This window comes from Anoplopoma fimbria, chromosome 17 (assembly GCF_027596085.1).
Source record: "Anoplopoma fimbria isolate UVic2021 breed Golden Eagle Sablefish chromosome 17, Afim_UVic_2022, whole genome shotgun sequence".
In the NCBI taxonomy this organism is placed as follows: Eukaryota; Metazoa; Chordata; class Actinopteri; order Perciformes; family Anoplopomatidae; genus Anoplopoma; species Anoplopoma fimbria.
Genome location: NC_072465.1, coordinates 14941499 through 14963937, shown reverse-complemented (window position 1 = coordinate 14963937; position 22439 = coordinate 14941499). Strand labels below are relative to the sequence as shown.

Below are 22439 nucleotides of genomic sequence, written 5' to 3'. Positions count from 1 at the left end.
GATGCCTTCTGATACGGACAATAAAAAACACATGTGCCTAGCACCTAGTGTGAGAACATAGAACATGTGTGCAGAGCTTTGTCCTGTCTTAGTGCCTCTCCTGGAAAAAGCTAATGGCCCATATATTTTAACTGACAACAAACTCATCCTCCCATTTATAATAGATCAAGATGGTGTCGGCTTGATGACGTCACACTATTGAGTCCATTTCATTGAAAATCATGGTTTAGTATAAAGGTTAACGAATTTTCTTAGTCCTTTTTGTTATTTTGGGGGGTTCTAAAATGTACCATGCAATGAACGAGAAACTATTTTTTTCATTTCCTTCAAAACTTATTTTTAATATTGATATTTGCCTGTGACCCTTAAATATTTTTGGCTTTTTCCTATTACCTCTCAATGGGAGGTTATGCATGAGCATTTGTTTATTAGCACATGTGGGGGTTCGTGCTCTGAAGAGGGCTGTGGCTCCGAGCTGCAGAGCGTGACTGGGTGTGTACTAATGGATGGCTCACATCGCTCCCTGCTGGCGGTGACAGGTGAGACTGTTTGCTGTTCTCACTGAACCGGGCACAGATATAACTGGGGCTTGAGTGCTGAAGTGCTGGCCATTCCCGTCCTTACCAGTGATGACGTTGGAACTTTTCATTTCTGCTGCATTTTTCTCGTAATATTTAGAGTTTCATTTTGATTTTAAAAGTAAATATATATCTATATATGTTTTCTCGACCATAACCCTGCTAATTCCTCGGATTTTGGTTTTGGAGAATTCCCAATGACCAGTGAGTTGTACTACTCATGTATTTTAGACGCTAGTTTAGCTGTTTTGAAGGCACAGATTGTGGATTTCTGCACCTTTACTTTACTTTTTTTTTGGCGCCCACATTTTGTCACATATTTCATATTATAGGTGGAAATATTTTCAAGCACCTTCATTTTTTATAAGTCATGGGAGACTGATGTGCAACCCATCCTTGTTTATCACTTAAGTGACAGGTTCTGAGACTCATCATACCTCCGCCCTTCGTCTTGACACCTGTGAGGACACAAGGAAGACTTTTTCCACTTAAGACCCTGTGACTGCACAGCCCTGACGCATCTGCAGAGGACACGACTGCGGCAATGGAGAGTATTTCAAATGAGAGTGACTTTTTGCAATTTAACGAATCCTGGCGGAACTCAAGTGTCGTTAACGGGACCGGTTGGTTGAATCAGTCAAATCCTCTTAAGCGGAATGAAGAAGTGGCGAAGGTGGAGGTGGCTGTTCTCGCACTGGTGCTGTTTCTGGCGCTGACTGGGAACCTGTGCGTCCTGCTGGCCATCCACACCACCAAGCACAGCCAGTCTCGTATGTATTACTTCATGAAGCACCTGAGCATCGCCGATCTAGTTGTGGCGATTTTTCAAGTTCTCCCTCAACTTATCTGGGATATTACATTCCGGTTCTATGGGCCAGACATCTTGTGCAGGTTGGTGAAATACCTACAGGTCGTCGGAATGTTCGCCTCCACTTACATGTTAGTTTTGATGTCTGTAGACAGGTGTTTGGCAATTTGTCAGCCTCTTCGTTCGCTGCACAGGAGAAAAGACCGTTTCTATGTCATATGTTCCTGGGTCCTGAGTCTGCTCTTCAGCATCCCGCAGATGTTCATTTTCTCCCTGATCGAGGTTGGCTCGGCCGGATCAGGAGTGTATGACTGCTGGGGCGACTTCGTCAAGCCTTGGGGAGCCAAAGCTTACATCACATGGATCAGCCTCACCATATATATCATTCCAGTGGCGATACTGAGCATTTGCTATGGGTTGATAAGCTTCAAAATATGGCAAAACTTTAAACTGAAAACTAGGCGCGAGCAGTGTATAAGCCTGACGCCCAAAACCTCCAAATGCAACACACTGGCCCGCGTGAGCAGCGTTAAGCTCATCTCCAAGGCGAAGATAACAACAGTGAAAATGACTTTTGTGATCGTCGTGGCTTATATCGTCTGTTGGACCCCGTTTTTCTCTGTTCAGATGTGGTCTGCGTGGGATCCAGCAGCGCCCCGTGAGGGTAGGTTGAAGTTGAATACTATACCGTGTGCGCGCAAATGCTGTTCAAATACATTTTTGAAACACTAACACACACACTACCCATTATTTTTGCACATATGTCTGACGATATTGCCCAGTGGAAATGAATGGAGATCTTATTGGTAACTGCAGCATCCCTCCTGCTCTGCGCATCGGTGCTCTTTACGCACGAGCGAGCATGCCATTGGCTTGGTTATCAAGTTGGAGCAAACTGAGAAAACAAAAATACCAGTTTAAGATGGATTTATTCTGTTTTTTCTCTTTGAGGTAGGTCTTATAACAGGGGTTATATGGCTGACTCATGGAGAGCCGGGTTCTGTTGTAACGCAGCCAGGGTGCAGTGCTGATGACAGCGTTTAGTGACTGGAATGAAGCTCTCACCGAACAGTGACTATTTCAAAAGTCTGTTAAAATCACAAGTGTTTGGACTTGCTTACAGGCCTGTGTATGCATTTTGCATTTTTTATGGAAAAATAGGCATTAAAATAATAATCGGTCCTACAACGAGTAACTTGTTAATCTAATATTTTCTGATGAAGTTTGTTTACATCATGAATGTAGAGCAAAGAAAACATATTTAGTTTTTTCTGATATTTCAAATACTTAGATGATATATAATGGTACGTTTGTTGTGTGGTAAGAATAACAGTAATAAGGCCTTTAAAGTGCAAAATCTGTACACTGAATTTTCCTCAGACCTCACGCTGCAGAGACCTACCGACGGCTAATCAGTAATCAAATTAGTGTGAGCCAACACGCGCCAAGCAGCTTTTATTTGTCTAAGTACGTCGTTGACATTTAATCACAATAGGCCACTAAGCATACTGTATGTGGTCCCTATATCCATCGATCTGCTGGGAAATGGTCACAGCCATATATGACAACAGAAAATGTAATATGCCAACTCGACTTCACTTTTGTACTGTGCCTCTGTGTTCCTTCGATCATTTTAATTACATAAAATAGAATAAGTGAAAAGCACTATTTAAGTAATAGCATTGTGGAAAGTAAAGAAGTGTTTTATATGAAAGGGGCTTTAATTAGTCTGTATGATGTTAGGGCATTTATGAACTGAGAAAGTGATGAGACAAAAAGTAAAAAGCGAAACCATTGCTGCAAAAACAGACTAAAATTCAATAAACTGTACACACGGTAAAGTAAGACACTACGTTCTTGATGAGTAGGGAGCAAACAGATGTTGGTGTTTCAGGCCTTTGGTCTTTTCTTTTGTTTTCCCAGCTGACTGATTAAGTGTTGCTGTCATTCTCCTCAAGCTGCATTGTTCACACCAGTTATCTACACTCTGGAGTTAAACAGTTGCACAATGCACTTAGCTGTCATCCCGTTCTTCAACACTGAGGAGGTCTATTTGGCTCTGATGCCGCACCTCACAATTTTATTCAAAGCCACAGTTGCCAGAAAAAGAGCATCAAAAGTGCTCCAGCCTGTGAATGAAAAAGAAAATGATTAATTCATTTCTGTTGCAGAGCATGGCTCAGTGCACGGAGGAGGCTGATGTCTGATGGCCGCCCTCCACGTGAACAGGGCTCAGAAAGGCCAGAATTGGCAGTGACACGTGCCAGTGTTTGTGCACAAGAGATAGAGTGTCACCTGCGTGTGTGCAGATAAAGTGTCTATTAGAGTGAGCAAAGTGAACCCAGACCACACAGCAGAAAGCCCTTACTATGGGAATAACCTATACATTGCAAACATGTGTTTCAAACACTCATGATCTAATCAAACCAGTTTCAGAAAACACCACATTATTACGTACGATTTTGTAGTTATAGTTAATTGTAGTTATTGTTGTCAATTTGGAAGAGATACCAGTTTGAAATAATGTGTTTTGGATTTTCAGTTGTGTTGCGACTGAATCAGGGTATTTCCCATTTTAAACAGTTTGTGTTGTAGTGAAAGATTAGCAGCCAATAAGGAACATACTGAACAAACTCAATTTTCATTATTGAAGTGTAAACATTGCTTATGAGGTAACCTGCGGATTTATAGCAAATATTTAGATAGCAGCTAATCTCAAACAAAGATTATGATATTACATGGGTCATTCCATATAACCCCCTTTTTTTATTCTACTATAGAATATATCCATAATATGAATAAATAAATCATTAGAGAGGACTAAAGTCATGATTATTTTTTCATGGTGCAGAGAAAAAGTTTATTGTTTCAGTATATTTTTGAGTTATTGGTGCCATTATGGAAAATAATTTATCCATTAAAGACATCTTTTTCAATTTTCAACTTCAAACAAGTTGACATTTCCACATGAGTGGGATTACTGGTCACTGTCTGATTTTGAAGGGCCACTCTCAGCAGAAAAGGGAATAACAAGTAGTATGCAGACTCCCACTCTTTCTCCAACCTGGTCCCCCATTACCAAATAAATAATGTCTTCTGCAGTAAATGATTCAGTAATTCCATGAGATAATCAACAACACAATGCATAGTTTTTCCAAGTTCATAGCTTGACATTTTGGAAAATATGCTAATTGACTTTTCAGTCAAGAGTAAGATGAGAAGGTATATACAACTGCATATACAGTTGTGCTTACACAGAAATCAAGAAATACCATCTAGGAGGAAGGAATACAAAGCTAGACAGGTAAAGAACAGAAAAAAGACTGTTATGTACATAAGTAGTGTAAAAAAATAGGTATTAATATAAATATCATGTAAATAAAAAGCACAAATGACCAACAATATAATATGACATAACACTCATGTATAAGTCAAGCATTCTGTAAATTGAAAAAATGAATACTGAATGAATTTACACTGAACATAAACTAACTACTTAGTATGTAAATAAAAACATTATATTTGTTTATATAATGCTGAGGTTACCGATTCCTTGCTATAGCATCATATTAACCGTATAGATGTGAGAATAGTATCAATCTTCTTAACTAATTCTCATCAAAAAAGCAATATGCATATTTTCCCAAAATATTAAACTATTCCTTCAGCCAAAATTGGACCAGTGGTGTAGCTCACCCACTGTATACAATTTTGACACTTCGATACATTGTCCGCATTGAGCCAATTAGTGTATTTTTAGATGCATGAACAGAGAGCCAAATTGCTGCATCCCTTGTAGTCCCTCCAAAACTTCTGATTTACTGTGAAGGACCCTGTACCTTTCACTGATAGGAAGTTTACCCTTTTAGCACGCCATTAGGCTTAACAATAAGATTTTTGGAAACGTCAATGTCGCTTTCTTTTTAGATTTGTGACATCACTGGCATCATATTGAAGAGCCAGACATATTTCATTATATAAAGGACAGAAACATCTTAAGGGCAAACCATGACTCAGGTTCTAACACAAGCTCCCTCTGTGAACACAAACAACTCCTCCTGCAGAGTCTGTTGACCTCGGATGCTGACTAACACTCTGTGTGTTATCGATGATCATTAATTACTTGATCGACACAAAGCCCAGTGTTCAATCTCCGATTCTTACCTTTCAGGGTCTATATAATGTCTTTACAATGTAATGTCTTTATTGTCTTTACTTTAACCTATGCTGCTGTAATCCTGCAAATTTCCCCGCTGCGGGACTAATAAAGGATTATCTTATTTTATCTTATCTTATCTTATCTTATCTTATCTTATCTTATCTTATCTTATCTTATCTTATGCTCCCCGGGCGCTTCATTGCAGCCCAATGCTCCTCCGGGATGGGTTAAATGCAGAGAAATAATTTCCCCGTTGTGGGACTAATAAAGGCTTTAATAATAATAATAATAATAATAATAATAATTATCTTATCTTATCTTATCTTACAAGGAGTGAGTAAAGCAAGGCATTGTCATACGTACAGAAAGCCCTCACAAAGCAATTTTATTCATAAATATCACTTGATGTAAACTGAAATTGAAATTTCTGCAATCATTGTTTACCTTCAGGGAACAAGACTTAGCACTAAGTGTTCTCGTTAATGACTTGCTGAAGAGTCTTTAGGGGCTCTGACAGTCAGACAGATGTACCACCCATGGGGACAATCATTCAGATTCTGCCTTTGTATTTGCTGTGTGATTCTTCCTTCTCTTGTGGTGGCCACTGTGAGCTAATTCAGTTAAGACTTTTGCATGATAGTTCCCCTTATTATTCAAATTAGATCCAGGCTCCGCTCTCATCACCACCAGTTGGTCTTTTGCACCGTCTCCAAAGAAGCATATTCCTCCATCCATTTCAGCAGCATTATAGTCTACATGATAGCAGGTTGATGCATGGCTCACTCTGTTTGTTGTACAATTTTGTAATATCAGCCAGTAAATTAACATGTTTCGTGGTTGCAGAGTTTGTAGAATGTTTTAATAATTGTAATTTTCTTATTTGGTTAAAAATATTGTTTTCTGCCATTTTCATTTTTATACATCTGAAAGATTACAACATTGCACTTTTCCAAAGATAGATTATAAAACCTATGACACGATAGAAGAAGGCAAATTGAATGATCTGCAGTCAAGTTTTAGTCTCAAAAATCAAACCGTCAATAGCTTATAATCTTTCTTGGTAGTCATGCGTGTGACTTTCTTGCCCTGGCAGAGATCATTTACACGGAGCAATTTTGTTCGAGCTCAGAGACTGTCATTAGACACAACATGAGAATAGCAGGAGCACAGACTGATTAACAATCAGTAAGATGAGGTTAAATATGGGATACAAGACAATTATATGAATCGGAACCTCATTTGCCAAATGTCAGTGGGCTAGTGGAGTTGACAAGCGTAAACGTAATAAACCCTGCCTCGGTAGGTGGCCTATACCAGCCAGACAGTAATGTGTGAGGAACATTTTTGCCTCTCCCATATTAACCTTGAATATTATTTTGCAGGAATTTGCTTTGTTTTTAGAATAGCAGTGCTTTCTTGCTTGTTTTAACTGGTTGCCATTTCAATTTTTATGTTTATTTCTATCTCTAGCGCTACAAATATTATGAAACTCTTTCCTCCCTCATCTCTGATTTCAAAGACTGAAAATCCCTCCAACTATAATCAGTGTATTTATCTATAACTTAGAATTTAACTGATTCTACATTGGAAGAAATGACAGCATGCTAATATTTAGCAGGTAATGTTACATGTTAACCATCGTACTTTCAACAGTGAGAGTCCAGAATGAAGTGGGCACACTGACCGACAGTTCCCTGTCATAGTGGGTAGTGGGTTTCATCACTGCCCCGCCCATTTAGGAAGTCAATGGCAGCTCCTGAGTCCTAGTCCTAGTCGATTATGACCGATTCTTTCATTGGGGAGCTTGTATTGCATACTTTTTGTTATAGACCATCTTTGCTTCAGAGTATGCTAACAAATTTGCTTATTAGATCTAAACAAAAAAGTTTAGTATTATGGTAAAATTCGCTCATTATTAATTTTGAACATTACTGGATTATAAATACTGGACAATTTTAAATTATGATCTGATATTAAAAGTAGGGAATTACCAAGATTGTTAGAAATTCTTAAAGTAGGGCATGCATTTCACGTTCATTCATTAGGGACCAAAAATATATCTTCCAAAATGTATGGCAATCCATTTAATAGTTTGAGGTATTGCAGTCTCGACTATAGTGGTAGACCGACTGATCATTCAACATCGCCATCACTACAGCCACGTCTCTATCATGAATAAACGTTGCAAATCATCACAAGTAAAACAAAATGTGTGTTTACAACTGGTGAATTATGATAAGAACAGCAGTAGATAAACTCACATAAAGTCAGCCAGCCACTCACGCTGTTACATATTTAATTCGAAACTTTCTCAAAAAGCTGCAGGTTAATTTTTGTTGTCGCGGCACAGTAACTTTCCTCTCTCTCTCATCCCCTGCAGCTATGCCCTTCATCATCTCCATGCTGCTGGCCAGCCTCAACAGCTGCTGTAACCCCTGGATCTACATGTGCTTCGCTGGGCATCTGTTCCAGGATCTTAGGCAGAACTTTCTGTGCTGTTCCGCTCGCTACCTCAAGTCATCCCATTGCAACTGTGAGCGTGACTTTGACTCCAGTCACAAGAGCAACTCCTCAACCTTTGCCATTAAAAGCACTAGCAGTCAGAGGAGCATCACACAGACTTCCACCACATAAGCACTCCTACTCCCCTGCTTTCTCTTTCTCTAGCTGCCCACTCTGCCTTTCAACAATGACGTCCCCAATAAAATATCCAGCAGTTCAACTCCTTCAGTTACCTCTCGCCCTGGGGCTTGCTGTTCAAGCTCAGAAGGAGGAAAAAAACAACAAAACTCTTATTTCTTTTTGTTTTACAGTACCTTACAGTGTAACGTGGATATGGAATTGTGAACTAGAAAGATGTACAGAATATTAATAAGGGTGCAATATTTTATTCTGGAAGGTGTTTAAGATGATATTTGACCAAGCTAAGCAATCACCTGAATCTTTCTGTTTTTTTGTTTTTACATTATTCTTGTTTGAGATGTACAGTATATATTAACATATTTGCAGTGCAGAGAAAGCAAATATCTTTTAAGCACTTTCCACCTTGGGCAACTTCATTACTGATTCAGTTGTTGTCACCAGCAAAGCTTGTGGATCCTGTTTGTCTGTGTTATGATGAAATTGCTCACTCGTTATAAATATTGTGTACAATATTGTTCAATTTCTTACATTTGCAATGAATTGCATAAATGTAAACTGTTACTTGAGAAATTGTTAGATGTAAAATGTCATGGCTTTCACTGGTAAAGTAAAAAAAATAAAATAAAGAGCAAAAGCAGCACAAATGCACTGACGACTCTATTATTTACACCTAGCTGATGCTCATTAGAGCTCCTATTGCCTACTGAAATCCTTGGCAAGTTGCTGGGAAAGTTCCAGAGGGATGTTTGTCCACGAGAAAATCAATAACGTCACTGAGTTCCTGCAAAATGCTGGCAGCACATTGAAACTTCCTTTTCAGCCTCAGCCCAAAAATGCATTATTGGGTTGAGATGTGGAGACCACTGGAGTGAACTAAAGTAACTCATGTTTCTGGAGATATCTCGGGGCAACAGCTGTTGCATGACATGGTGCAATATCCCACAGGAAGTGACAATAAAGGTAAGCTGTGGCCATTAATTCCCTATGGCTTTCTTTGTTGCAAAGCCAATTAATTCTGAGGCTTTAGGAGAAATTATGTAAAATATAGAATATATAGAATATAGAATATGTTTAATATAAATATTTAAAATGGGACAATTGGCCTTAAAGACTTAACAGAGGGCCTTTGCCACAATTTGTTTAATCAAAGATTATTAGTAATTTTTCAATTTCTACAGATGCCGATAAGTGTGAAGGGAAATTTGTGAAATACAGGATGTCTGTAATTACACAAGATTAATCAATAATTTACTAAAGTCAAAAATTTGATACATTTGCTGAGTATTGGTTGTATTTTTATTTACCTTTGTAGATTTTTGGAAATCAATCACTGTTGCTCCTTAATTGCACTGCTAGAAACAGTTCATTGATCAGCTCAATGCTTTCTGCTCATTTATATTTTAACTGGGCATTTTCTATCATAATAAAGGACAAATGAGTCGGCCAGACAGAAACACACTGCAGTAATGAACAAAGAAGGGTGTGGTGCCTCTGAATCATCACTAATGATTCTCAGACACGAAAGAAAAGCAAATGAAAGACACAACAGCAGCCTCTAGTGGGTCACAGCTCCCAGGTCAACTCAAGTAGACCAAAATATCACTGAAACACACTTTAGATGTTTGGTGAGTCTTAACAATGTATTTGAAATAACACACATAATATTCTTTCAAGCATGCACTGAACCAGTGGTGCACTATACTTATTATAGGGACAGCTTCATCCATTGTACAAAGTCTTTACAGTAGTTTCAGCACATGTGTAATTATCCTTTCTTTACTGCAGGTGCACAATAGCAGCATAGGTTTTATAATTGTGTACATAACTAGGAAACACTGTGGAATATAACAATGGGTCTCATGGAGAAGTTTCTACTTTACTTCAGGAGTCGTTAGGTCCAGACATGTTTACACATACTTGACAGAAATGTGCAGGCATTGACTGATTACGCTTTGATCAAAGGAAGTAAATTATCTGCGTGGTTGGTTCCAAACAAAACACCTTTATTGGAGAGGCATCACAAACTGTCTTGACAAATAAAAAAAATAAAATAATAATTATGTAGAGAAAACATTTCCAATTCCTATCTTTTTGTTAGAGATTTCAAATAAGGTTATGTTTATGAATGTACAATCCAATTCAATCTATATAAAGTTTAATACCAGACACAGTAACTTACAGCATCGATAAAACTTTTAAGAATAGCCAAATGTATGTTATGCATATGCAAATGTTATGCATACAGGCAGCATTGTCCACAGGTGCAGCAGTGTTAGGGAGTTCATTTCATTTGTTGTGAATGAGTAGCTATTGTCTTTGGCTTTTGTGATACAAATAAATGAAAGCAGACAAATCCTCGTCATGGCAGGCGGTCCTCTTCTCCCTCAATGAGGAGCACTGAGCCCTCCAGGAGTGCCAGAGCTGTCACAGAACCACACTGCCTGCTGCAGCTGTCACAGAGCTTCTGGTGGCAAAAGACACACCAGGCATGCCAGGACAGAGCTTGAGGATGGGTGGGTGGGGAACAGCATGTTATAAATGAGGAGGAGGAGTACCAGGGAGTAAGCAAGATACCAGGGCTGAGCTTCTGGTGTATAAAAAGATACCGCACTTCATCCGATCGTACTATAAACACTACTGTGTGAGTTCTTAGACTTCTTTGCGCAGTGCAATGCGCACACTGCCGAAGATCTTTCCCAGGGCTTCAAAGAAGGGATCACAGAAGGTCTGGATGCAGAGAGAGTAGATGCGGCTGATGCACTGTGACTCAATCAGACAGCTTTTGATGCAGGGAACCACAGCCCAGATGTGGCAGAAGGAGATGCATGCAAACAGGAAGCCCCAGAGCAGAGCAACAGGGATACCAAAGACAGCGGACAGGATGCGGTAGCACCAGTACTTGGACACAGTGAAGGTGGTGTAGCTGAGCTTCCAAACCCCATCCAGGCTGTGTGTACCATCAGGCTCTGCAATGACATCCTCAAAGTCCACCTAATAGGACATTTAAAAGAAACGTTGATTATTACACATACCTGAGTGCACAATGCTTTTATCTATCTCCCTCCACCAGACCTCTGTGGGCTCTGAGTATTATGCATATGCAAATCAAAAGTATAAAGATTAGGCTTGTGAAAGCTGCAGTGTCCAAAATTATGCAGAGGAACCAATTATGTGTTGCATGTTACAAAAAAAAACAGTTATGGAGTGGCTTTTAATGCTGGAAATCCAAATCATTCTAAAAACTCTATTTCAACACATTTCTGAGTAACAAAAGTTCACCTCATTTCAAATACAACAACAGAGCAGCTGTATAATGGTCCAGTCTGTTTCCAGCTATCAATATGTCACCTGGTTCTTTGGAAAAAATAATGTTTGAATTGTAAGCTGAGAATCAGCTATAAAATGCTAATTAACTTGACATGACGTCATGACAGATAGCTGCACTGCACATCTGAAAGCCTTTCTTTTCTTCCAGACCCCTGGATGCGATCAGTATGGGAAGTAACGAGTTGCTGTCCTTTTCCCATAGAGATAGCCGCCTGAGATCATCCCTTGAATGAATGGCTGGACATGCACTGTTTTATATTTTCTCTGCAAGATCCGGCCTCTTTCAGCTCTAGATGGATTGCTGTAGTCAAATTCAGCAAAATAATCAGTGTCCTTTAGAAACAATATATGATCATCAAAAGCTGGTAAATCTGATAAGATTCCTTGACTAATTATGGAGACTGTTTTAATTAATAATTATTTATTTTACTTGTAAGGCAAAAAAAGATAAGCTATGTTTGAAGAAAATGACTGAATTAAAATTTAAAATGCTAAACTACCATTCACTTTAACTCCTGGACCAGACCATTAAACCTCACGTGAGCAGACATGTAGACACTATACATATGTTATACTCATAATTTGAGTAAAATATAATCTACATGTATACTCAGTCCTGTCCTTAGAGAAACATTTCGTAACCACAACATGGCAGCAATCACAGGCTAAACAGTTGTCAAACCTAAATAAATCACAGCGGCACAGTGTATCAGTTTCAAACTCATCTACCCCATTCCCAAAAATAAACTTTGGGTTCTGCACAGGCAACAGGAATAGCTCTTGGTCTATTTAAGGATTTTCCAACAGTATGATAACCTGTTCTCCTGTCTTTTTTCCTACTAACCACTTCATTTATTCCCTCCCTATGTTTCAAAGACAGGGGTTATGTTGTAAATCTACTCTGTGAGATGGTGGTGTCTCCATGCTGCACAAACCTTCACCACGTCCTCATTGATCTGCTTGGGATCTCTGTTAATTAGATCAATCTCCTTGGTGTGGCTGTCCTTCACAATCTTTTCCTCGTTGGCGTTGTACTGGTACTGATCCGCCATGGTGGGGCTGCAGGTCTTGGACGGGCTGAAGATGGTGAGAGAAAACCTTCCTGGATCAAACTGCGCAGAGCCGCTTCGGTTCACTTCTGAACCCCTGTATCACCACTGTGACGCTCCCTCTGGCATGCCAGTGGACAGCTGCTGCAACCGTCCTGGTAAAAATGGAGGCCTGACCCCCACCCAACACACACATAGGCAACAACCCACACACACACAGACAGTGGGCACACACACACAATGTAATACACACAGACAGAAAAGGCATGCCTTAAAGGAGAACCCAGGGTTGTGTCACATTTCACACAGGGTTGTGGGGCTAACTGGGCAGGGTTTACACATTGGCACGAACTTCCACCACTGAGTGAGGCAGTAAGCACAAACTCACCCTCCTGCTCTGGTTGTTGTTGGGACACTGTTTTGCGTTTCTAATAGTGAACTTATTTTAAAAAGAAAAAAACATTTTTGGTTGAAGCTAAACTGCACAACAGAAGAGAAAGTTGCCAGTATTACAGTACTCTGTAATGTTAATGTATATTCACAGGATTAATGTAATTAATCAGGCATAAGGAGGAATGTGATTCACATTAAAATACACTTTACAGAAGTAGATTCATCAGCTCATCACCTTCACACTCTAAGTCAGGTGGTAAAGTCATTAGAAGATGTCACCTCATTTGTTGAAATAGTGCCAGTTTGAAAAACTCTACTGTATCTCTTCTGTCACTGTAACCCTTCAGCCTTCAGTTGACACTCTGTAGAGTAGAATTACTGTGATGCACTGAGAAATTTTCTGATGGTTTGGTTTTATTGCTTAACATATCTTTTTTTTAATTGACCCTGTGTTTTGTTTGATTTGGAGAACTTTTTTTATATTACATGGTAAATATATTTGCAAATGCCAATGTTTTTTTGCAGATGCAATGCCCAATAATATGCAAAAGAGCTGAGTGGACATTTAAGTCTGTCATTGGTTCTTGAAGGAGGAACATAAAATATATAATTCGCTGTTATATTTGAATGAACCTGTTTGCTTTCATAACCACATGCATAACAATAAATTGATTAAATGTCTCACAGTCTCAATGGTGTGCAATAGAGCTCACCCAAGGAAGGCCTGAGCCTCCTATTCAAGATATTTCTGATTTTAGCGAGGCCAAATACATAAATTCCAAACGTCCCCAAAAATAAACTCTGATTCAGTCTTCCTTAAGCTGGGCAGTTGTTGCTATCAGTCATAGTTTCTATATCAGCAGGTCACATAAACATACAGCGCGTTGCTGCCAAACAGAGGGGAGAAAGGAGGAGGCGCCTTTGGAAACCGGTGCAAGGTCTCACAGCATCCCGAGCACTCTGTTGCTATTTATCTCAGTCAGTGGTGTTTAAGAACAGAACAGGAAGCGGGACTTCGATGCATGGATTTCTTGCCCGGGTTCTCTTGTGGAAAAGATAGGGACGGAGGGAGGGAGGGGTGAAATGGAATCTGAGTGCATGTGATATAGATACAACCCAATTAGAGGAGTATGGAGAGAGTTGAGGCCAGTTATGCATACAGGGAAAAGGGACAGAAATAGCTCAGCAGTCATGGTGGGCATACCTCCGCCTCTATGGGAGTCAATGCAACCAGCTGAGACTGCACTGGCCCCTGTCTTTCATTCAACGTAGACAGACGCACCAGGCTCTCAGACCTATATTTAGAGTCATATAAAATGTAATCGTAAGAGTGGGTATGGCCTTGAGTTGGTTTATTGAACAGTGCAGTTTTACTTTACACGTAAGCCTACAATACTTTTATTATTTATCATACATTTCAAAGTATAATTCTTACATTCCTTAATTCCTGAGAGTCATTTTTCTTTAAAAAAAAATCAATGGTGTCCATTTTGGGGAAAACTCTTTTTAACTTTCTTGGCGAGAGTAAATGAAAAATTCATACCACTTGCTATATGATGCTATACCGCCAGTTAGCTTAGCTTAGCATTAAGACTGGATCGGGGGGGCGGGGGTGAGTCCAAAGGTAATAAAATCTTTCTATTGACACCTCTCTAATTATCACAATATATCTTATTTGTTTAATGCATAAAAAAGCAACCTTTCGTGACACATCAGGAAGTAGCTGCAACCGGCCAATAAATATTAATGCACGTACTGTAACCGCTTATAAAACCTGCATAAAGACTGTTTTAGCTTAAACCTGTCTTTATGCTAAGTTAAGCCAAGCTAAGCTATGCTATGCTAACTGGTTGCTGACTAATAGGGTCATTCAAACTGTACAGATCATGAGATGGATCTTTTCATCTAACACCAGCAACAAAGCGTTGACAAAATGTCAAAATATTACGTTCCACACCCGTGCATGATCAGAGTGAACGAATATTATCGATAGCCAATATACTCGACTTGCAGTTCTTGAATCTTTCTGAAATCAAAGAAATTGGAATACCTTGCTAAGAAATAAAACATTGTTTTCTTGCCTTTTAACATTTGTATTGTAACCAGCTGATTTACTTTAATTTTACCTTAGCAAATAGTCTTGAAAAGGGCTACATTATGTAAATAAAGATATTGTCTGATCTTACTGGTAGACCTGTAACTAGTTACAGTAGTTCACATTTATGTTATTTAAACTCATATTAATGAACTGTGACACAGAAGGGAATATTTTATTTCGAATAATGATATCTGTTTGCTGGTGCGGCTGTTAGCTAGTGTTTCCTGCAGGCGCCAGACAGAAAGCTACTATTCCCCTTACTGATATGTGAACTTGATGTTATAGTTACTGCTGTGATTATAGAAGTGTGAAAGCAGCACATTTCTGCATTGATAGCTAGATTGGCAGCTTAATGATTTATCTTAACTTCTTTACATTTGCAGCGTGGTTGCCAGTTTTGCACTGCCAGCGCATGATTAGGAAGACTACTGCTTATGTGCACAAACTATAACCTTTGATATAATCATTTTAAATATGTGCGATGTATGATGTTGTGCTTTTATTGAGTTCATGATTTAAAAAGAAAAACCTCAGTTGCATAGTTAAGATATTTAATAATCGCAATTCATTGTTAAAAAGCAAAGAAAAATACATGATTGGTTAAAACGGGATAAAATATTCCATATCAGAGATGCTGTACAGTTTTAAAAGTTAATTTATTTTATCACAATTGTGGTACAGCAGGATGGAAAAGTAAGTGCATTACAATCAATGGATGTAGAATCATTTAATGAATTTCTTCTAATGGGATTTCATTTACCTTATTAAATCATTTCATCAATATCATCATTGCAATAATGTAGCCTTTTTAAAATATGCATGCTTCCAGTACGCATTTGTCTCAACTCCCATCGGCATTGCTGAATGCTTCTTGGTCTCTTTCGTTTTACAGGCCAGAATCTCTGGGTTTATTCGATTTCTTTTTAATTTAATTTCAATGGTTTATCATCATTTTTTTGCTGTTTTCTCCTGTAATTGTACATCAATTAGTTTTAGCATCATTTACCCCACATGTTCTATCAACACATGCTTGTAGAGTCATTCATCAACATCATCACAAAAAGGACAAAATGACATATTTGTCGACATGCCAAGTTAGCAATTATAAAAAGTAATTACAGAAAATTATGATGTGGGTTATCATTTACCTGTATGGAATTAGAATACAATCTGCTGCAACCTGCTTTTTCTCAGTTTTAACCAAACAATTACACACAGTGTGTTTTCTATTTGTCTTCATCTTTTGCCAGATGGATGGTGATTCGACCACAGCTCTTTCCAATGCTAATAAACAAGGGGCTGATGAGAATGTTCAGTATGCTGCCCCACACAGTCCGAACCCAGTGCATGTTGATGAGAAGGAGCTGTACACAGGGCATGATCAACCTGGAGAGATACAGGGAGGTTTAAAAAAACATGAGCTCATCCACTTGATAAAACATAGACATTCTTCTATACTCCTAAATTATGTTCTCATTGGGGTACAATGTGTAGTAGGGGAAAGGGTTGAGTAACTATATCTCATTAGAATATCTACTTAATGATCCCTATCCACCAGAAAAAACGATTAACAATTCATCCATATTAAAATTTCATCTCAGTGTTACAGCAGTCCTACCAGATGTGAAGGCAGCTCAGCACCGCAAAGAGGATCCCTGCTGCCAGTGAGACTGGCACTGCCAGAAGAAGGGAGATGAAGCGGTAGATCCACAGTCTGGACACCTCAAACAGGGCGTGACTCCACAACCACACGTTATCAAAGCTCCGCACCGAGGGAGGCTCTGCAATCACGTCCTCAAATGTGACCTCAAGACACAAACGGGGACACTGTAAGTGATTTCTAGGGACAGTTTTCTCAAGTGTGGAAAATATAATGCTAAGAACAGGGGGATTGGATATGTAGGCATTGTGGCACAAAATCTTGACATGCAGACTGAGAATGATGGGTCATGCATGCAAATGAACGGCACAGAGCCATTTTTAATTACTTGTACTTTTCAGTTAAGGATCTTATGGACAGGGGCAGAAATAAAACTGCGTGTGTAATCGTGTCCACTTGAGGTCAGTATTATGCAGCTTATTGATATTTACCACATTTAGTTGATAGTCTTATATTACCTGAGAACAACATTGAAAGCCATTGTCCTAGATAAACATTTGTACTAACAGTAATCTTTATTTCTAAAATCCATTTATCCTCATCATTGTGAATTTCTATATCAGTTCAGCTTTGCAGTGTCGGTGTTGTTTCAGGGACTGGTATGCAGAGCACGTGCACAGGGGTTTGTTTATTTTACTGACTTGTCAAGTTCTCTGATTCTCCGAACAAAAAGGACGTACATCAGCTTGTATCCTGTGCTGTGTGTTGTCTGAAGGTTTATGTATATTTTGTACGTGGATTAAACCCCAGTGACAGTGCACATTCGTTACCTTAAGACTCTTGTTGACTCTTTTGGGATCCCTGTCGTCAATCAGAGGCTTTGCGTCACTGTGGGTGGAATTCAGATCTTCAGATTGTACATCCACTTTGACTTCCATCAGTTCCATTGCTCTTGGTTCGTTTAATCCTTGGTCCTCCATTTCCACTTGAGCTTTGTCCTGGCTCTGTTGACAGCTGTGGTCATTGGAAATATGGAGGATGAGCAGGGTGTAGCAGGAGGATGGCTTACTACTCTAACCTCTGCAGGCTTGTCACTGACACCCAGATGTAACATAGTGGACTGCTGACTGCTTTGCTTCTTGTTGAGGAATGCCTTTATTAGCTTTTAAAGGCTTGTCTTCAGTGACATTTTCCATGTGACACACACACTGGAAAGTCTCATTTAGACCTGCATGAGAAATGGCCATCGCTAATCAACCTTCACTTCTTCCTTAATTATCAAGTGACTGAATATCATCAGGGGAGTATTTTGGCCCTGTCATGGTTATATAGTCGTCTCATCATCTTGGCTGCATTGATCCATTAGGAACACAGTTCTTGGCACTTCAGTAGCTTCATTCATTAAGGTTATTAAAGTAAAGGTATTTAGCAATATGAACAGGGTTGTAAAGAACCGCTCGCTGCCTGTTGACTCGGGTGACAAAGACTTTGGTTGTAACGTTAGTATATCCAGCAGCTAAAGTGAACTGCAGTCAATGAGCCAAGGGCTTGTAAAGGCCCACTACGGTCTATGTGCTCGACTCAGTCCTCAGAGCCCTGAGGCCACGCCCCCGCTGCTGCACTGTGGGTGTTTGCGTGTTAATTCAGAGTTTTTTTATATTGAATGTGTCGCATTACAAAATTCCAAATCCGACACTGCTCATCCTTTGGTCTCCAGCAATACAATTCAATTCAATTCAGTTTATTTTGTATAGCCCAGAATCACAAATTACAAATTTGTCTCAGAGGGCTTTACAATCTGTGCACATGCGACATCCTCTGTCCTTCCCTCACATCGGCACAGGAAAAACTCCCCTAAAAAACCCCTTTAACAGGGAGAAAAAAGGAAGAAACTTATGGGAGAACGACAGAGGATGGATCCTTCTCCCAGGATGGACAGAATGCAATAGATGTCATGTGTACAGAATGAGCAGCATAACAGATATACAACACATTCAATGTATATGACATAAATGATTCATATAATAAGACTACTTATAATAACAGCAGCAATTATTACAGTAGAATTATAGCCATGAATACACCCGTAAAGTGTGAAGTAGATCAGGTGAGCGGTTTCTGAGATATGCGAGGACATACACACGGACATACAGACAGACAGACAGACAGACAGACAGACGGACAGACATTGTTATGGCAAACTATACTGAGACAGTTTTTTTGGCATACTATACTGTGACTTTTTAATTACATTTTTATTGTAATGATAATTATAATTATGCTTTTAGTCTGAAGGATGTCTGTGACATTGGCAGGGGAAAGATTTGGAAGTGCCTAAATGTTAATATTTTGATTTTAAAGTAAAACTGACACAGGCAGCCAATGAAGTTGAATTTTGAAGATGAATGGAAAATTGGAAATAGGCCACTACTCGATTTGGTTATTAGTGTCTTAACCTTTTTTTTTTCAAAGTTGGTCTAATTATGGCAACTTTCATTGACTATGGAACTGTACCAGTGGACAGAAGGAAGTTAATAATGAAGGTTATCAGGTAAATGATAGAGGGCATACTATACGATGACTTTTTTTATTGCATGTTTTTTAATGACATACTATTAACAGTCATAGTTTTTATGACATACTATGCTATTACTTTTATGATATTTTTTTTTATAAATGCTGTACTATTATTTTTTTTATGACATGCTATGACTTTTACATACCATACTATGAGTTATTTCTAACATACTATACTATACTCTTACTTTTTATGACATGCTATACTATGACTCTACTTGCGGTGAGCAACCTGAGGCATAGATTGCTTAGTAGGGCATTCTGCAAGCGGAAAAGTAATAAGTTAGTATGGCAATCTTAGGCAATTTGAATTGCAATGGCAGAGATGCACTCTACCTACAGGCTAGTTGCTTGTGCTTGTTGACTCCAGTCAAGTGAAAAAGAGTTCAGTTGGTACATCCAGCATCCATTTAACATTACTTAATCCAGCATTAAGCAGCTAAGTAAACTGCTATAAATGAGCCCCAACGTGTAAAAGCCTGCTGCGGACGACATACACGATTTATCACACAGAGTTCTGAGTTCCTGCCCGTGCTTCTGCACTGAGTGCATTTTGCTTTTTTATTCAAAGTTTATTAAGTTAATGTCCAAGTTGCACCAACTTGGGCATTGCATGTCTTTGGGTTTCCAGTAATACACCCGCTAAGTGTGAAGTAGATCAGATGAACGCTTTTCAAGATAAGCACTAAGCAGCCACACAATCAGAAGGCAAATGGTCTCTTATAACATCTGCCCCACCATGTTACCAAGTACTGACCCTTTACTTCACACCAAGAAAATCGCAACAGACCATACACACTGCACATAAAATACATCTTGAGTTTATGGATTCAGTAAGAATCAGGTTTATTCTAATGTGGGTTTCTAAGAAATTTGCCTTGGTATTTGGTGCATAACATTAAACATATTACAGGATGAGAAAATAAAAGAAACCAAGTACTGCCAAAGTCTACAACCATAAATATAAAATAGAGAAAGGTGCGTAGAAGAATACCTTAGGTAGACAATATAGATAGGTTAAAATAACCTGATGAAGGTCTACGTACCGAAACGTTGTTACTAAAATATATTTATACGATAGTGAAGAAGACAGTGTGCTGGAGTTTTTTGTTCTATATTGTCTTTTTATATATAAAAAAAAACCTACAGTGTTTTTCACAAAGGTGACAAAATGTGCAAAATATTGCCTGTGGAGTGTGCAAAGGTTCACATTACAAATATGAGATAATAATAATCCAAAGGCAGCAGCGAGCTGATTCCAATAATGTATGTTCCTTCAGACCTCCTTCACATTTTGAAAAGACAATGACCAGACACTAAACAGACAACACATAGCTCTATATATTACTGTTTGTTTAAATTTTCTAGAACTCATCTTATCAGAAATGTCCAAACAAAGGGGAAGATGGAGAATTCCCTAGTATATAGCGCACTCTGTTGGCCATGGTTTGTCATTTTACTAAAACAAAAATCAGCATTGTTTTTCACTGATGGTCAAATGAGCTGCATTTTCCACTCACATAGCTCAGTTTCTCTCAGTGCTCACTGCTTCCTATAATACCAAAGTGCTAGTGTTCCCATTCGTGGCAGTACTGCAGCAGTAGTAGAGTCTAATTAGCTGATGATTAATGCTGTGTGGAAATCATGGTAATGAAGAGCCCTCCATATTGTGTTGTGATTGCGTCGGAGTTCTGTAGATCCTCTTCTCCACAGATGCTAGTTTAGTTTACATTTGGCACATCTGTTGGTTTGTAAAATAACAATTTAATCAAAAATGGTGTCTTGGATTGAATGAAAGTGAAATATCAAAGTAAAAACAATATATGCTTTTTGAACCAGCAGAGGACAAATGTAAGCAATGGTTTTAATTGGTTGTACTGGAGTGGGAGATAAGGCGACACTACTGCTTTTTATAAATTGCACTGTGCTCCATACAAAATCCTTCCTCTCACAAATAGTCAAAAAATTGGATTTGGGATGACTTGGTTTTTCATTTTCTCACCAACTGCAAGAAACATAAAAAGCTGTATGCTGCCTCGTACAAGTCTTGTATTTTGTCTTTCAGTATTATATCCAAGATAAGGCTTGTGATGCAACTATGATGTGAATGCTCTTTCTTTTGCAGTTATTCAGCCTGGTTAGATTATGATTCTTGTCTAGCAGCCCTCTGGAGAAGAATCTGGCTCAGTGTTGTTTTCTTCTGTGACTCGTACCATGTTTAAACCACACTCCTTTAAACACGTCCTACACATCTGGAATTAAATATCCACTGAAACAGTGTAAAGGATGCACACATTATGAATGCCTAAAAAGATGCAGGCAAATCATTTCTTGAAATTGACAAATGATAACAAAAAAAACCTTACCCATCTGCAACTTTATTAAGATTTGCAAAGAGAAATCAAAGTGTTGAGCACCACCTGTCCTTGCAGATGTTTCTGGAACAACATGCTCACATCTTTCTAATCTGTTTTAGTCAACAAATAGTGTCTGAACTCAGAATACAGATCTCTGTATGTTGTGAATAGCAATGTTATGGATTATGATTGAAAAGTCCTTCAGACAGGTCACAACAAGTGATATGATGGTTGTCCAGACTATGTTCTAACTTGTGTTCATTGATGTTTGATTTTACAAATGCTTTATCTAGATTTATTTGCTGTTTTGTCCCGACCCTGTTTCTTTCATTTTATGGATAAGAGGGTTGGTAAAATGTATATATCAGCGTGCACATTGTAGATTTGATTTCCATCATGTTGTCAGCAGCTGTCCTGAATTCTGGATTAATTCCTTAAATTTGCCTCCTAGTCTCATTGTTTAATGGCTAAACATTCATAAGGAGAAAATAAAATGAGAAGAGACAAAGAGAAACAAACATATGTATTGATAAATAAGTATCACAGTATGTTTATGTGCTGTGTGTCGGTGTTATGTACACATATCCTGGTGAGAGAGTGCAGTATTCAACGCAAAGTACTAAGTACACAACCGCAGTTATGTAAGAGCGGTGTGTACTCCAGTTAGATACAGCCATACAGCAAAATGGTGTTTGCAGTTATTTGCTTTGACCACACTTTTCTTTATTTGCCATGACCGCTCTTTGTGAAAGACTAATACAAACAGTAAAGGCCATAAAACAGCACTTTGTTACCACTCTCTGAGCATTATCAATGCCTAGTAGTGATTTCCATTGTAAATTCACTATCT

At 38.7% G+C, this 22439-nt stretch overlaps 3 protein-coding genes across 4 annotated transcripts; 1 reads left to right on the top strand and 2 right to left on the bottom strand.

Moving 5' to 3' along the window:
* Positions 1–1122: 1122 nt before the first annotated feature.
* Positions 1123–8275, top strand: oxtra (oxytocin receptor a). The gene is made up of 2 exons (XM_054616669.1): positions 1123–2050; positions 7926–8275. Exons 1-2 carry the CDS (start codon positions 1123–1125, stop codon positions 8177–8179), a joined length of 1182 nt encoding a protein of 393 aa, XP_054472644.1. The 3' UTR covers positions 8180–8275.
* A 2562-nt stretch (positions 8276–10837) lies between these two features.
* Positions 10838–15196, bottom strand: cav3 (caveolin 3). Of its 2 annotated transcripts, XM_054617676.1 has the most exons (3): positions 15176–15196; positions 12451–12534; positions 10838–11179 (listed from the first exon to the last, which is right to left on the bottom strand). In XM_054617676.1, exons 1-3 carry the CDS (start codon positions 15194–15196, stop codon positions 10838–10840), a joined length of 447 nt encoding a protein of 148 aa, XP_054473651.1. The 2 variants fall into 2 exon arrangements, with proteins under 2 accessions (XP_054473651.1, XP_054473650.1); XM_054617675.1 differs by lacking the exon at positions 15176–15196 and having other exon boundaries at positions 12451–12567.
* Positions 15197–16281: 1085 nt separating this feature from the next.
* Positions 16282–17679, bottom strand: LOC129106355 (caveolin-2-like). Its single transcript, XM_054617744.1, is given in 4 exon segments — positions 16282–16441; positions 16674–16861; positions 17486–17643; positions 17646–17679. Coding segments are annotated over 4 exon segments (540 nt in total).
* Between the last annotated feature and the right edge of the window lie 4760 nt (positions 17680–22439).